General features: G+C 38.7%; 1 protein-coding gene across 1 annotated transcript; it reads right to left on the reverse strand.

The window, feature by feature from the left end:
* Nucleotides 1-206: 206 nt before the first annotated feature.
* On the reverse strand, nucleotides 207-9,897 carry LOC128381090 (5-hydroxytryptamine receptor 3A-like). Its single transcript, XM_053341042.1, has 9 exons — nucleotides 9,861-9,897; nucleotides 7,814-7,974; nucleotides 7,091-7,200; nucleotides 5,583-5,752; nucleotides 4,136-4,296; nucleotides 3,191-3,401; nucleotides 2,680-2,838; nucleotides 2,304-2,389; nucleotides 207-603 (listed from the first exon to the last, which is right to left on the reverse strand). The coding sequence occupies exons 1-9, from the start codon at nucleotides 9,895-9,897 to the stop codon at nucleotides 385-387; spliced, it is 1,314 nt and encodes a 437-aa protein (XP_053197017.1). The 3' UTR covers nucleotides 207-384.
* Nucleotides 9,898-17,266: the final 7,369 nt, after the last annotated feature.

Below are 17,266 nucleotides of genomic sequence, written 5' to 3' on the forward strand. Positions count from 1 at the left end.
CTTAACATCTAATAGACAATAATTATTCTTTACTTTTTGTTTGTTTGTTTGTTTGTTTGTTTAGTGAAACAATATTTGTAAAACCTTAAACAGTCCTGTAATAATAATAATGATAATATTAATAATAATAATAATAGTTAGTAATATAGTTACAATAATAATATTTTTGTCACTATCAGTAAAGATTTGTACATTTCTAAAGGAGCTTGTGCCATTTTTCTCGTAATATAAGTTCCTGGTAGATATATATCTGAGTTTGTGTTGAAGAAAAAAAAAACCACTATGCTTGTGCGGGAAGGGCAGTTTAAGAAACAAAGAGGAAAATCAATGCATAAGCGGGCAAAAGTTAACCGAAAATGAACCTGGACTCCAGAGGGTATAAATTTAACTGTTCCACTCCATGAAGATGAGGGATAGAAAAGTCGAGACGACGACGACGTAGAAAATGAAGAAAGCTCTGTTGATTCTTGTGGCCCAGTGGGAAGACCTCCTTGCCTCCTCTCTGCAGCTGAGGTGCAGATTTGCAGTTTTCTGCAGGTCTTTCAGCTCCTCCAGGATCAGCAGTAACACATGAGACTCACCTGTCTGCACGATGTTGTCCACCTGCACACACACCGAGGCACAGAGGCACGTAAGTCAGTTTATTCTCCTGCAGAGACTGATAATGTATTGTAAGCAATGTTTTGTGCATGGATATAGGCATCTTTAGTCACTGCTGTTTAATCTTTACATACTGTTCACATTCTGTACATTTGAGAGCTGTAAAAACACCCTGTACACATTTCTTTCAGCCAAACTTTTCCAAATCTGAACCAGAATATACAAAAATGTTCTTCATTTTTCTGCAGCTCATACATTTTTATATATGCAAATGTTATAAGTTTGACTTGATTGTATTAAAAAAAAGCATTCAAGCACATTGTTGTATTCATCATATTCTATAAAATGTTATCCTGGATCATAAAATAGTGATTGTGAATGTCTTTCTTTTTCCATAAGATTAATCAAACCTTTATGAATAACTGACGGGGAGTTTATGAATGTGAATTGTTGTAGAGACTAATTATGAGTTAGAATATGAACAGTATGTAAAGGGTTAACAGGTCAAAATCTGGTATCTGAATTTGTTGAATTGAGTTATTACGACAATGTTGACTGAAGCCTCCAAGCCATATAGGCCGCAAAACCCTCTACATTACCTACGTTGCAATGAATCTACAGTCTAAATATCGATATATACTGTAGTATATTGTGAACGATGGACTTAATGAGCCACTAAACCATTTAATATAATCTTCTAATTCATTGACAGTCTCTTATGGTTTAATGGTCGAGAAAGCAGCATTACAGGGAAACGAGCGCCATAACAGTGCCATGATATTGCATACAGTACAAACCCTTAGTCCTATCAAGGTCTTACTCTGCAATGGAGTGAGAAGACCGAGTAAGAAGATGTTCCTGTAAAGTTCCCGCCCCTGAATTTTACCCAGAAGTTTCTTCATGGAAATGAGACTAAGATCTGACTTGGACTAGCTACGAGGAACATTGCCCTTTTGATATCTGGGCAGATACGTTTTCACAAGCTTTGTAGTTTCCCCCTTATGACGAATAAACTGACCCTTTATGTGTAAAATCTGTGGAGTGTCCCCGTTAAAGACGATAAAATTTAGCATGTAAAGATCCTGCATTAGAATCAGGCGGGGAGTTCTGGTCCTCTGAAATGAGGCCAACGCGGAAGTAACTTAGAGCTGCATTCTATCAAAAGGCCACCAGGGGGCGACCGTTTTGGTGTCAAAAGGACTTCCGTCTCTATACAAGTCAATGGAGAATTCACCAACTTCTCACTTGATTTCTAACCTCAGTAAACGTTTTCAAAATGTGTTTATGGTCTCAATCGCTAGTTTAAAGCCTTCTTCAATGCAGTATGATGTTCATTTGTGAAATTTTGGCCTCCCTGATTTTATATGTGCATGGTATGCATTAGAGCGTGGCTACGTCGTGATTGACAGGTTGATTGCCCAATGTCCTCGAGATCCAGCCCTCGCAACCATAGCAACCTCCCCGCTCCGCCCATGGTCATATAAGCAGAATCCGTGTTTTTATTTTTCCCGGCATGCACCTGAAATTTCAAGATGGCGCTGCCTAGATTCGAAACTATTGACTTCCGAGCAGCAGACCACAAACCAATGGGTGATGTCACGGATATTACGTCCATTTCTTTTATACAGTCTATGATTAGAACACATATACAGGAAATCACCCTAACCCTAGTAATACTGTAATCTGTATCTTTGATGGTGTACCTCTTCAGCCACCGGCAGCAGTTCATGTTGTTTCTCACCGTCGGAAACTTTGCAGATGCAGGAACAGCCAGTCTGTCTTTTATCCTCTAAAATCACAAAGCAGGTGTGAGTGACAGGAGAGAACATGCCTCACAATTACACTGAATATTTAAAAGCATCAGAAAACACTCTATAACATTAAATATTTGTTGACTAGTTAAGGAGAAATCAAGGTTTAGAGATAGATTGATAGGGAATGTGTGAAAAATAATGCACGAAATGTTGAGAATATTTAAATTTGAAGGACGGTGCAGCCATGAAACATCAATTAACTTCAAATAATAGTTCAAATAGTCTGATAGATCATTTATACGATACTGTGAAAACTCTGTCTCACCTGTGTTAGAATTGTCAATTTTTACTTTTTCCTGCTTGTCCTCCCAATCGTCCCCGAGCTTGAGCTTCTCCTGGGAGTCTTTCTCCATCAGATACGTAACCAAGATTGTTTCCAGGAGACTGAGCAGCATCAGAGCAAAAATCACAATGCAGTAGGTCGCTGAGAGAAAGAAACAGTCAGTAACTACTTGTTGTATTGGTAGTTGATGCTCCTGATTATCACAATCCGGTTAAAGACTTAGTCCAGCCGAATGGTAATATCTAGTCATGGAGATCAATTTGGTTTGAATCTCAATACAATAGTGAAAAGTGAAAAGCATTTCATTTGTGGTGTTTAAAGTGTAGATTTGGACAGCAAACAGCAACAAAACAGCGACTTTCTCCTGAAGAAATAGTCTCAGTGAGAATTGTTGAGGTCTGCAAAACACTAAAGATACATGATTCAGTTTTCTTTGTAATTTGGATGAATTGGCCCTTTAAGCTGGAGTCTCTTAAGGTTCAGGTTTTTGTACCTATGAGCGGAGTCTTGTTGGACATGGAGGGCAGGATGTCGTTTAGGATGAGTAGCAGCACGGAGATGGCCAGCAGTACGGTGACTTTGAAGCCCAACTTCTCCCCTCGATGGTCGGAGATGAAGTAGGAGGCCAAGTCCAGACACAGGAAGAACAGGATGGGCAACAGGAAGTTGATGACATGGAGGAGGGGTCTCCTCTTCATGGTGAACTAGGAGGACAGGATCTCATGGTCAGGTGACCAAATGACAAACACGTAAATTCTTAAAGCTTTATTTGCCCAAGTTAGTTATTCATGTTCTTGAATTTCTTAGTTTGTGCACACAAGTGATTAATTTATCAAACTGACAACACTGTTACAGTATATTTTGTTGATAATGCTCATAAAAGTTTGCACACTGCAAGTATAACGGCCTTTTTAGCTTTTCAGTCTGAAGAACATTGTGCTCCAAACGTCACACTGATGATATCCTAATAAATACCTGCAGTGTGTGGATTTTTTCTTGTTTTTCACGTTAATAATGCTAATAATAATTAAGTAATTCAACAGCTTGATTTGAAGGGGCTGCAGTGTGAGAACTGTGATGTTAATCGACCGGTTAGTCTTTGCAAGATTTGACAAAATGGATGACATATTTAGGCTGTGATGAGCCTCCAGACCAACTCTAATGTTTCATTCTCCAAATCTGTGAACCGTACTGGAGGGATAAACGCCATTATACCAAAATATACTTCTAAATTAGGTGGTTTAATTTTTATGGTGGTGGTGGAGAGTGCTCTGTGACACATTGCTCCCAAATTATTCGTCTGATTCATAACATTTTCCTTCTCATCAAACCATTGACTGCACCTTCGTTCCCTGAGTGGAAGCATTTGCATTCACTATGTTTCTCCTCTCGTTTCTTCTGGTTTTTACTCTGATATGTTGCTGTCTGTTCAGCGTACTGTGTATATGAGCTGTTCCCACTGTTTGCTGTCGTAGGTGAAATTGTAGCTGGCGACGGACAGATGGAGGAACTCCCACTCTCCTTGAGTCTTCATCACCTCCCTGGAGAACTGCGTGGCCCGAGACGAGTTGGAAGAAGGGAAGATGCGAAGTTCATCAACTGTGGAGAGAAGAGAGGGAGGAATACCAACATGTTTACAACACTGATCTTCAGCTTTTTTAATTTTTAATTTGCCACCAAGTCAAGTCATACAGACAGCAAATAATATAGACATTGTGTTTATAGTACACAACAAATAAATAACCCCAAGTAAGCCGTGAGGACATGATAGACTGCTGGAAGCTGCTATTAATCTAAACCACATCTAAAAGTGTTCATTAAAACATCTGAAACCTTCTGAGTCGATGAGTAGAGCACTGAGGCTTCACCAGTCGCTCACTCACTGACCTTCTGCTCTTGTTATTTTGGAAATGTAATTACTAGTTACCTTATTTAAAATGTAATAAGTAATGTAACTATTTCAATTACTTAATAAAAAGTAATGTAACTTATTACATTTGATAACTTTTGATAACTTTTCTAATTTTCTAACCAATGTTTTCAGCTGTTAGGGTAAATGTTCCCATTAAGCACCAAAATCTAAATTCAGGTGTTTCTCATGGATTCTGACATGATTTATCAGGGAGATAATTTCTTATAAAGTAAGATTTATCTCTCATTTGAAAATGTATTCATTAGTTCATGTAGATTTTGGAATATAAAATGAGGATATTTTATGAAGATAGTCAAAAGTCTTGCAGGGGCTTAATTGGTAATGTGACTCCATTTAAGCTCATGTCATGAGTTATTTAATAAAGATTAAAAAAAATATTGATCTCAAAGAATTAAAAACATCAATATATGTATTAGGTAACATGTTAAATATTTAAAAATGAGGGAAAAACCCTCCTGAGCAAAATCTTAAAGGTCTGACTTCAGATGTAACTGCCTTTGTAATCGTCAACATTTTTTTGATTGATTGATTTGATTTAATGACCACACAGCCAGGCTGGCGGAATTTGTTTTCAGTACAGCTCTTGGTACAGGTTCCAACATTACATTAAACATATAGTACATACAAACAGACACAAACTTACATCACACATAAATACATACATAAATACATAAATATATAAGGGTTATACTTAATCCACTACAACAACAGTCCTGAGCAACAGCAACAACAACAGTCCTCAGCGTTTGGAGTTCAGAATGGTTTTTGCTATGGGAATGAAACTATTTTTGAAGCGGGTTGTTCTGGGAGAGATTGACCTGTTTTTAAATAACTGTAATTTAACTACACATTTTTTCTCGGTAACTGTAAAAGATCATTTTGTTATTAAATAAACACCGTTACATGTAACTAGTTACTCCCCAACACTGGAGACACATGCTCACAGCCTCACCAGAGTGAACAGCAGAGCCGACGGAGATGTTGCATTTCTGCGTGTCGAAGGGGAACTTGTGGACATCCATCTTACAGGTGCTGACCACCCTCATGTCCTCTTCGGAGATGACCGTCCCATCGTAGGACACGATCATGTATGGATTCTGAGGGGAGTCGTCCTTCTGTATCCTGAGACAACAAACACACTCTATTCATGGCCTGTTTGTAAAGATCGTTTAAACGAGGCCATGTTTCACATTAATCACTCACTGAATGACGGCAGGATAATGTTTGTGTATTATTAGTCTAATAATAGTGCAAGAACAGTTGGGTGTACTTTAACAAAACCGACCATATGGTGAATCATTTACCTTCTAAACAAACACGGGGTGTGTGGGCTCAGCAAATATGAGCCTATTAGATGAATAAATGTTCAACATCTACAAAAACAGGGAAGAAAAATGCCCCCAATTCAAAACCAAACTATAACTCCCCTTCCCTTAATTTCAATTTCCTTTCCTTTTGTTTATCTTTTACGTTACATCTGACTAAGTTGTCTCGTAACACTTTAAGTCCTCCAATAGAGCATTTATAAGCAGTAGCTATATAACCATTTACTAAATATTAGCAGGTTATGGAGCTGTTAGCATATATGAGGACATTTTTAAGTATGTATACAGTATTGACTAACAATTATAACCTCATGAATGTGACATGTTTTATTATATTATATTAAATATACCAGCACTTGGTTATGGCTGTCTAATATCAACAACAACATTACAATGTGTTATAAAGAATTAATTTGTGTTTATGCTATTTATAAATGCTAAATAAAGGGACTTAAAGTGTCTCTCCAACATTTCAACTCTTCTTATTGAACATTTAAAAGCAGTATAAACAGAAGGAAGCAGCTAGCACACAACACCCTGTAAAGGCTGATTTATGAGGGGGCCACTCAACAGAGATTAAAAAGTCACTTGACGTTTGTTTAATTAATCTCCATGGTAACCAGAAGGTATCCTCCAGCCGGCTTGTTTAGTCACAAGTCTACTGGGACTAATTAAACGAAGACACTTAGAGTTACCTAAAGTTAAAGACCTAAATATCAAATAAAGAGGAGCAGTGGAAACTACAATCTCCATGGAGACGTTAATAACGCTAGCCAATCGCATTGCACGACGGTGTCCACGACATTGCAAAATGAAAGTTTTGAGGGACACTTGTTTTGTTGAAAACGCACCATTAATGTCATGCAAAAGTATTATCAAAAGTGTCGAGTGACCTCCCATAAAGCAGCAAACTGCAACTTTGTCATTTTACACTCATGAATTAACAAACTTTAGAACTTTAGAGGTGCTGGTAGGACGGTTTTTGTCACCTTTGGACCGAGACAGGCTAGCTGTTTCCCCCTGTTGACAACCTGCTGCTGGTTTTAGATTAACATTTAATAGAAAAATATAAGACAGTGAATAAGTGTAATTTGGGTTAGACTACGCTTGAGTTGAGTGTGTGTCTGTGGCTCACATCTCATAGATGAAGAGGTCTGGTTTCCAGAGCATGTCATGAGGAACCGAAATCTTAGTGATTCCACAAAACTGAGCGGGGTCCCACAAGATGCGCTCATTGTTCCACATCTGCAGGGCGCGGGGGAAATCAAGAGAGACAAGAGAGAGAGGAGTCACAGGTGGAAACACATCCACAGACATCCAGAGACATTCAGATGATGAAAGGCCAAAGCTATTAATGTTCACTCAGTGCAGGGGTGGAACCGGGGCTAAGCCCACAGCACCCAGAGCCGGGAACATTTTTTTACATGTGCAGAATTTAATTTTATTGCATTGCATGACTACTGCAAACATTAGGAGCAGTGATCTATTTCTGTCCTTATGAACTATCTAAAACAATATTGTTAACTCTGTAACACTGCCTCAACTTAAATGTCTTCAGAAGTTTCACTCTTAATAACAATTATTATGAACTCACTCAGAATCAGTCAGCAGCTGGTTGAAGTCACTGTTAATAAAAAGTGACTTCAACCAGATTTTAAAAATTTAAAAATAGATTCAGGGCTGCAGCCCCAAAAGCCGCCCCTTAATGCCGCCCCTGACTCAGTGTACTCACCATTGTTGCCCAGATGAAAGGAATGAATGTCTGCGTTTTCTCAATCTGTGAATAAACATACGCACGTCAGAGCCGATCACCTGCATGAAAGATGAATGTTGTTCAAACACAGCGCCAGAAACCCACCACGGCCAAGATGGCGTAGAGGAGGATGTCCAGCTCCACTGTGGTGGGGTGTGTGTAATCCAGAACGGGCCGGGTCAGTTTATGCACACTGTTATCTCTGGTCAGGTTCAGGTAGTCCACAACATCCTGGTAGCTGCACACTTTCTTACATAGCGCCCCATCTACAATAGAAAATGATCAGAGAGACGTTTTTCCTTCAATTTCAATTAAAAAACCTGTTGTACAATACACTTTGCATGGTTTCTAACATTGTACAGCCTCTAAATTTGTGTAATTGAGTGTGATTTATATTATGTTATTTGGATTACAATGTCTGGATGCTAATGTTTTTGCTATATAACACATGCTACATGCCACATGGTAACTGATTAATTTAGGTATATTTTGTTATACAAGTTTCCTCCAATCTGATCTAAATTTTTGTCCATTTAATTCAATTTATCATGTATTCCTAGATTGAACACAGGACAAAAACCCTAATAAATTCTAAATATCCTTCATAAATGTAAATGACAACATTATTTGAAGTTAAAGGTGCAGTGTGCAGGATTTAGTGGCATCTTGCAGAACAGACTTGGCAGAAATAGAATTTAATATTCATAAGTCTGTGTTCATTAATGTATAATCCCATAAAATTAAGAATTGTGGTGTTTGCATCACCTCAGAAGGAGCTCTTTATATCAATGTAGGAAGTCATCATGAATGTGTTATGGCAACCATCCTTTAAGAACTGCTTGCGTGGCGCATACACCAAAAAAGTTTCTATCTTCCAGGTTTACTTCCACGATATACAGCCAAATTAATATGTGCAGAAGTTTTTTAATTGTTTTTCTCGATTCAAGGAAAACTTTTGCAAATTTAAAACCTCCACCTCAGTTTGTTGCAACCTCCAACTTCACTACCAGATGGAACTAAATCCTGCACACTGGTCACCATATTGATTTAAGTGGTCAAATTAAACCTGCAGTGCAGAATGTTTTGTCTCCCCCTTCTGGCAATGAGAGTCATTTCACAATCACTGTCAATGTCATTATTTTTTCCCACCTACAAAGAGTATATTTTAAATATTATATTCTTTTAAATTTAGGAAGAATTAAGTAATTTCAGGATACAAATTAAGCAATATAAGCAAGTAAGTGTTAATTAAGCAATTTGAAAGTATAGCTTCTTCAATACTGGTTTGTTTATTGCAAATGTTTATAAGAACAATTGACTATTGGCCAATTCATCTTTCTTTTTTTTTAATTAATTCTTACATTTACTGTTTGTACTTTTGCAGGTTTACAATTAAAAAATATATCTTCTGTATGAATTCTTCGTAAGAGGAGAGCTTCTGGATCTTCTGGATTGAGCAAAATAATTAAGTTCATCAAAGAAAGTTAAGACTCAACCCAACTGAGTTTTCTGATGCTATTGAATTTCCCTCAGGATGCCAGTTCAGCAAGGAAACTGTTACAGAGCTGAACAGGAAGTTATTAAAAAGGAAATGCTAGATCCAACTCATTCATATATATATGAATGAATGTCATTATTGTATGCAAAACCTGATTAACTCTCAGGATAATTACAATAAACAAATCTATTAAATCCATTTACTTCTTTGCAGCCATTAACTTCAGTTAACCTCTCCCACCTTTGCAAAAGTCATTATTTTTGTTCACAATACATCCCCCGAGAACAAAGTTGTTTAATAAACATTGTAAATTGATTGAGGCTCAAGAAATCCACTCGGGCAACTTAAAAATACATTATTCTTTCCAAAAAACGTGTTTATTTATAATATAATGTTTGTCTATGTGACTTTCTTTAACTCTATGTGTGTGTTATTTTGAGAGATGCCATGAGAGCACTGCACATCTACTAACAGCTCATAAATCTGATAAAAGCAGCAGTAATGTAATGGAAAAACAAGATTGCAGCAGATGAATGTATCATTAATACTTTGCTTTCTCAGGCTCTGAAAGATAAATGATCCACATGTTTGCAAATAGAAAATAACAAGAAACTTTTCCTTCTTTCAAACATGCAAACTGCACTAAAGTCTTACCTGTGAGGAAGAGCAGGACGACGACAGCGACACGCATCATAACTGCACCTGTTCTCATGTGCGGACGTGACACCCAAGACCCACGCTGTGATATGAACCGAGGAGGGCTGGTGCAGAATGGATGACCAGAGCATTTCCCTCTATTTGATCTCACTGCCTGAGATGAGAAACCCCTCCCACAGTGGAGAACATGGATTGAAGCTGTAATTGGGTAAGGGGAGGAAGGGGACATACATATCAGACTTTGGGAGACAGGTGAGAGTGAAGATGATTGGTTTAAAGTCTGAGTAACAGATAACACAACTAAAGAAAAGGCAGGTGGAGGAGATTTATCTGTCTGAAAGGAGGGGGGTGAGATAATATGAATTTACAGCTTTCTTACAACTTATTTGACACCCGTGACAAAAGCAAGAGCGGGGGTGTTAGTGTTAGTCTGTACATATGAGCACACAGTTACAAAACAGACATTTACTGTAACACATGCAGAGCAGCACATGATAACTGAGAAGGTAAAATTCAATTAGTGTGGAACTTGATCATTTAAAACGACGTGGTAATGACATTATACACACTGTCCCCATCTAAACCCACTGACTCTCATTTCAGCCCACTCATCCGCTGCCAGTCTAACAAGCTGAGCATTAAAGCTGATTTATTATTAATGCAAAAAGTACTTTTTGAACAGTAAGTGACCTTATTGTTTTACTTCAAAAAACGTCTTTTTGTTTTAATGGACTCGCTTTGATTACACTGGAGTTTATGAACAATCAGAGGCTGGATATGAGCTGCAGCTAAAGATTATTTTTGATTGATTATTTTCTCTGTTTTATGAGTTAATTCAGAGGCTCATTTTAATTGAATGGTCTCATACAGCCATCTCAAGTGGGCCGAACTAGTAAAACCACTGCATAATAACCTACAAATATACAATATGTAATATGACTTTACTATAATAAACCATATATTTACAAAACAGATGAACAGCCTGATGTCTCATGAAAAATTAGTGAAATTTCGACAATCTTATAGCCATCACAAGTGCATCAAAAAGCCTGTTTACAATAGATAAGTAGTCCCAAATATGCACAACATTTTTGCAGCCAGGTCAATTTCAGATGAAAAATGTGTCCAAACCCACTGAGGCAAATTTGTCGATTTGTCACTTATCTTAAATTGTTCTTGACTGTGAATTGCAGGCGAAAATAAGTTAGAATAGTATTTTATTGAAGAACTGGAATTACTTTTCTTTCATTTTCATACTATGTAGAAAGGTAGAGGTAAGGTAGACTAAAGGTAGAGGCCCCTCTGGTAGACCGGTTCTGGGAGGAAGGGACTCCTACAATACTGGAAGCTGCATTTTCAGGACGCAATTGGTGTTAATGCAAAGATGGACGACATGAGTGTGAGCACCGAATGTGAATTAAGTATTAAGTTGACATTAAAAACATTTACAGTGTCTTGAATTGCACAACAAAGTTAATGTTGGGTTAGCTGAAGTGCAACTTTTTAAACCAGAAACAGCCTCCTATGTCCCGCTCGCCAAACCCACCGAACTCCATTCAAAAGAGTAGTGATTTAATTACCATAAAACAAATTTAATTTAAAGACTAATAAGGATTTATTTTGTCCAAACCACAGTTGGTTACAGTTCGAACAGTGGAAACATGAGCAACGATGGTTTGGATGAGTTTTATTATAGTTCTGTCTACTTTGTATTTAATGTGTTTTACGATTATTTAATTATTGCTTTTTAATTACAGTAGTAGGCCATATGTTTGACATCCCTGAGTTACTTGTTTGGTGTTTAAAATGTCTTTAAATTGCTTGCTTTTATTAACAGCCCAAAAATATCCAAATCTCAGCTAATGTTTGCTTGAGAAATGATTAATTACCAACATAATTGTCAAGTAATTTTCCATCACTCAAGCATTTGACTTATTGCTCCAGTACTATAATCAACCTGTTATTGTTATAATTATCACTCTCTCTCTCTCTCTCTCTCTCTCTCTCTCTCTCTCTCTTCTGTCTCTCTCTCTTCTGTCTCCCTCTCTCCTTCCTCTTTGTCTACCCAGCCGGTCAAAGCAGACGGCCGCCCACCTAAAGTCTGCTTCTGTTCCAAGTTTCTTCCTGTTAAAGGGACGTTTTTTTCTTGCTGCTGTCGCCAAGTGCTTACACATGGGGAATGCTGGGTCTCTGTAAATTAAATAAGACGGTCTAGATCTGCTCTATGTCAAAAGAATCATGGATAATTTGTTGGTAGCTGCTTGAAAACACACAGCATTCGAGTGACAGAGAGAGAGAGAGAGAGAGAGAGAGAGAGAGAGAGAGAGAGAGAGCTGTGAATAAGAGTGAATGAGTGAGTGAGAGTGCAGAGTGAGCAGCACTGACTGGAATAAATCCATCAATCATATAAACAAGGTGTTATTTTAAATTTGTTTTAAAATCACAACTAAACACACCCACCAACCTGTGGGAAGCCTGTCCACTGTGGCCAACTCTGCTCTGTCTTTGACCGAGGGCGGGGCCGAGCTACACACACACAGACCTGCAGCTCTTTATGACATATTATCACCCTTTAAGTTGATATGTTGAATTTGTTAGAAAACAGTTGCTTATTTACACACCCAGCAGCTACAGAGCAACATTATCATTCATTTGGAGTCGTGTGTCGGTCCAACTAGCTCTGTTTTTGCTCTCTACCAACTCCTGAGGGAAATATCTGGCTCTTTAGCAGCTAAATGCTTCAACTACATTCACCAGCTAGTCTACAGCTAACTCTTTCTCTCAAAACAACTGCCTGCTGTGGCCCTAAATGACACCCTTTTCCACCGAGCTGGAGCTGGTGCTGGTTCGGAACCAGAGCCTGACTAAGCACCGGTTCTTTGCTTTTCCACCGCCAAAGCTCCAGCCTGTAGCCTCAGAACGGGTCTAAAGCAAGAACCGATTACGTCAGCGGACTGGGGGCGGGGCTAACGTTTATTAGCCGGCTAGCGGGGTTAACGTTTATTAGCCGGCTAGCGGGGCTAATGTTTATTAGCAGACTAGCAGGGTTAACGTTCATTAGCTGACTAGCGGGTCATTTACAGAGGGTTAAAGATTTGTTGATTAAAAGTAGGTAGGCCTACTATTTTTATCATTTTTTTGCCAGAGCTGTCGGCGTCTTCTTCTTCTTCTGCTTCTTTTTCTTTCTTCTTCATTTCCGGCAGGCTAGATGCCTTGCGCCATATTGCTGCCTCTCACTGGTAAATCATGGAAGTGCTTCAAAGGCGCGTGCTGGCTACGTTATACAGTGACGTAATCGCGTGGCTCCTTGCCGGTGGAAAAGCAACAGGTTCGTAAGTAGCACCAACTGAGCACTGGCTCTAGCACTAGCTCCGAACTAGCACTGGCTCCAGCTCAGTGGAAAAGGGTTACCATGACAATAAAGCTGCAGCCAGACAGCAAAACAATTAGCTGAAACTCATTATAAAGCTCTGTAAAGCTGAGAGGAGCTGAAGAGTCACTGACAATTTTCTGTATGTTCATCACTACAAAAGACTGACATTACACATTATTTGATAGTATTCCTTATACCATGTTTAACTTTACTTCTGACTTCAAAAATTAGAAAATACCACCTCGCCTTACCTCAATGTCTGTCCAAACATATAGTATAGATTTCGAAGGAATTTAATAAAAGGTATTACGTTGTGTAAAGCAGAGAACACAAAGTTATGACAGTAGACGATGCTTCAGATATGGATGTTGCAGCAAAGAAGCTACAAATTCTATATCGTGGATGCTTCACACACATCAGGAAATCTAAACAATCACCACAGTTTCAAGGTGGGCAGCCAAGATTAGTGTCACCAGTTCAGTATCCGCCCAAATGTGAAATATGGTCACAATCTCCCTCTTCTGCTCCTGAGTTACGGTTGAGAAGAAACATTTTGCAGAATGTTATGAAGTTGACCTTTTGGATATGAAATGTCTTCACTTGTTTATCTTATCCTTTGAGACATTTGTGTGAAACTGGCAGAATTAGCACATGAATAATTGAGTTAGGGCCACAAAAACAAAGGTTAAAGTGAGGTCACAGTGACCTTTGACCTTCATCCTTGAGTCTAAGTGGACGTTTGTGACACATTTGAAGAAATTAACTCAAGGTGTTCCTGAGATATTGTGTTGACGAGACTGAGATGGATGGACGGACAACCCTAAAACATATATTGCCTCCAGCCACGACTGTCACCAGCATGAAGCCATAAAAATATACTTTTATTGATATGTGTGTAAATCAATAAAACCTCCGTACTGCCCTGAACTAGAACCAACAGCAAAGCCTTACGTTGGTGGCAGAGTAATCATATGATGTACTGTATGTGAATGATAAAATAATCTCCAGACTGACACTATTTATCTAAGATATGGTGATCTTCTTCTTTGGTGTGTTGAGGTGCACACACACATCCAGCAGACACTCAGGATAGTAGAAGTCGGGTTTCTGGCCACTTGATTAATTGACGTCAAATATTTAGTTTTTTTTCTCAACACCACTTGATGAGCTTCTCCAGCTGGTTGCTAACTTTCTTTGAATGCATCGATGTCCGTGTCCTTGTGGATGTCCGATTGCTGTCACCACTCCTATTATTTTAAAGTTGATTGATTGTTTTGTCTTTGCACCTCTCTTTCTTCCTTCTCTCTCTCTACCTCTACCGTTTCTTCCCGTTAAAGTTGTTTCTTGCCGCTGTTGCCAAGTGCTTACTCATGATGTGGGAATGTTGGATCTCTTTAAATTAAAGTGAAGGGTACAGTCTAGACTGCTGCATATGAAAAGTGCCTTGAGATGACTTTTGTTGTGATTTGGCGCTATATAACTAAAGATTGATTGATTGATTGATTGATTGATTGATTGCTGTTTGGGGCTATAAACCAAAACATTGAGCCAAAAGATTAAAAAGACACTCCATAAAGCTGAAGGGAACTGCAGGGTTGAGTGATAATTATGTAAGGATTCATTAACCCTCCTGTTGTCTTCCCACTTTCGCTACTTGTATGCTGATTGTAGCTATGTGGTGAAAAATGGCGTATTAATTGTAAAATCGTTAGTGTTAGTGGAAGATAAAATAAATGATATCACACTTGTGCAAATAATTATAAGCAGAAAAATAAATTACTTTTGTTATGTGGGTGTTGATTTCCAGCCCTGAGAAGTTATTTTTACTGATAACAAAACTTAATAAATTGAGCTCTCTGGTGGGAAAATGCTGCATACCAAGTTTTGAAAAATGACCGTTTAAAGTTTGACACTAGCTGACCATGTTAGGAAACATCTCGGCGGCGCTTCATGAACCATAAACACAATAAATCCCCCTTTTTTCTGTTTAAATCAACATCAAAATCACTCAAGAGTCAAACTTGACTGTTTAGTTGCAAAAACTTTATTGTCCGTTTCATGTTTTCTTTTTTTATCATTTTCACTCATAATTCTAGAAAAGTGGGGTCTTTGCGGATTTGGGACCCATTCCTTTGATATCATACTGCGACCGGTGCCAGAGAACGGCTTTGTCTACACATTCGGACTGTGATCACATGACTGTATGCAGCTTGGATATAGATAGTGCAGTACTCTTGACCTCAGCAGTTGGGGCCAAGGGAATAGGGTGCCAGCAACCGATATATAACACTACAGAAGGATATGGTACCACTTCAGGTGTGTGCAGTGATCCATCATCAAGTATTCTACAGGAGGGGTGCAGGCCGACCTAGACTAACATGCTTACTCGACTATCGCCTCATGCACCGCAAAGTGTGTCGTCTAGGAAACAGCTAATAGTGCATTAAATGTTGATATCGTCCCTTTTTCAGTTTTATTCGCTATGTGAGCGCGCGCTTATGTATGCATGTGTGTGTGTGTTTGTGTGTGTGTGTGTGTAAACCTTTAGGAATATTTCACATATTTTTTCATCCACATTCTAATAAACAACACAGTGTTTTGCAACAAATTAAAAACACAGAAAACAGAGAACACCAACAACAGGTGAGCTATACAATAAAGTTATACAAAAAAAAAAAAAAAAAACTAAAAGTTTCACAGACGAGGAGAAAAGGGCTCGTCGGGATGATGATGATGATAATAATAATAATAATAATAATAATAAGAGAGGAGGAGGGTGTGATGATAATGAGGATGAAGAAAAATGCCAGCTAAATCGCACGTTTTCATATTCACTGTTTTTCACACAAAAACGTCCCTTTACGATGGCGAAATTAATATATAAAAAAACAATTAAAAACAGGTTGAATGATCAGAATCGGTGAATGTAACAGGCCAGTGCAAACAGCCTTGGTTTGGACTGCAAAAGGAGGAGCGTCTACCTGCATGAGAAGAGGAGGGCGTCGTTATTGCTCGGTGGTACTTGCTGATTTCCAGTTGCACTACGATAATACTGACATGCTAAAAAAATGGAGCTGCAGAAGGAGGAGAGGATGGCATGATGGGTAAAAATGGAAGGGGGGGGGGGGTTGATGTGTGTTGTAAGAAGTTTAAAGTTTTGAATTCCAGTTTAGATGACAACTTAAATGCTGTTTACATTCCCTTTCTTTGAGTTCATCGTCCTACATTCTGTGTGATGTGTCTTTTTCTTTTCTTTTTCAGTCCATTTCTGTTCCTTTTTTTTTTTTCTTAAATATTTGGCCGCCGTTTTCTTGGCTCGTCCACCCCCACCACTTCGCTTGGCTTGTCCCGGCTTCACATTCAGCAGAGGTTGTCGATGTGAAAGTCGTGTCGTGGCGGGAAATGAGAGGGGGGAAAAAAAACATCAGCTGAAAAGAAGTTGGGGGGGAAGAAAAGCTGCATGCAAGAGGAAAAGTCCAAGACTGGAGCTCCCTGATCCGAGGATAGTTCGGTAAGGTAGTCCGGTGTGAGCTGACTTTTTTTTTTTTTAAATACTATGACCAGTCATTCAACATACAGTATATAACGGAGGAGGAGTAGAAGAAGAAGAAGAAGTAGTAGTAGAAGTACATTAGTAATAAATCCGATTGCCGATCACAGTAGCCCCTGACTGTTTGGCTGGTAAGAGAGTAGAGGAAAGTAGAAGAGGAAGAGGAGGAGCAGCATGTTTTGTTTTTTTTCTAAAGATAAGTGTCACGATACACAGCTCTCATTAGTAAGACCTACAGGTAATAATAAATAATAACGTAGCAGTAGGCTAATCATTCCCACACTGAGTTAGGTCACAAACAAACCAACAAAACAAAAAAGAAACTTCTGTGAGATTAAAAAGTGCAGAGATGACAGCGAGGTGATGCCGCTCTGTTCCTCTTCCCTCCTCGTTCCACTCGAGAGGAGTTTCAGCGCCAGCAACGACAATCATGTTCAGTCCGTGGGGAGATGCTTAGACAGGAGATGGAGGATTGGTGGA

This window comes from Scomber japonicus, chromosome 20 (genome assembly GCF_027409825.1).
Source record: "Scomber japonicus isolate fScoJap1 chromosome 20, fScoJap1.pri, whole genome shotgun sequence".
Lineage (NCBI taxonomy): Eukaryota > Metazoa > Chordata > Actinopteri > Scombriformes > Scombridae > Scomber > Scomber japonicus.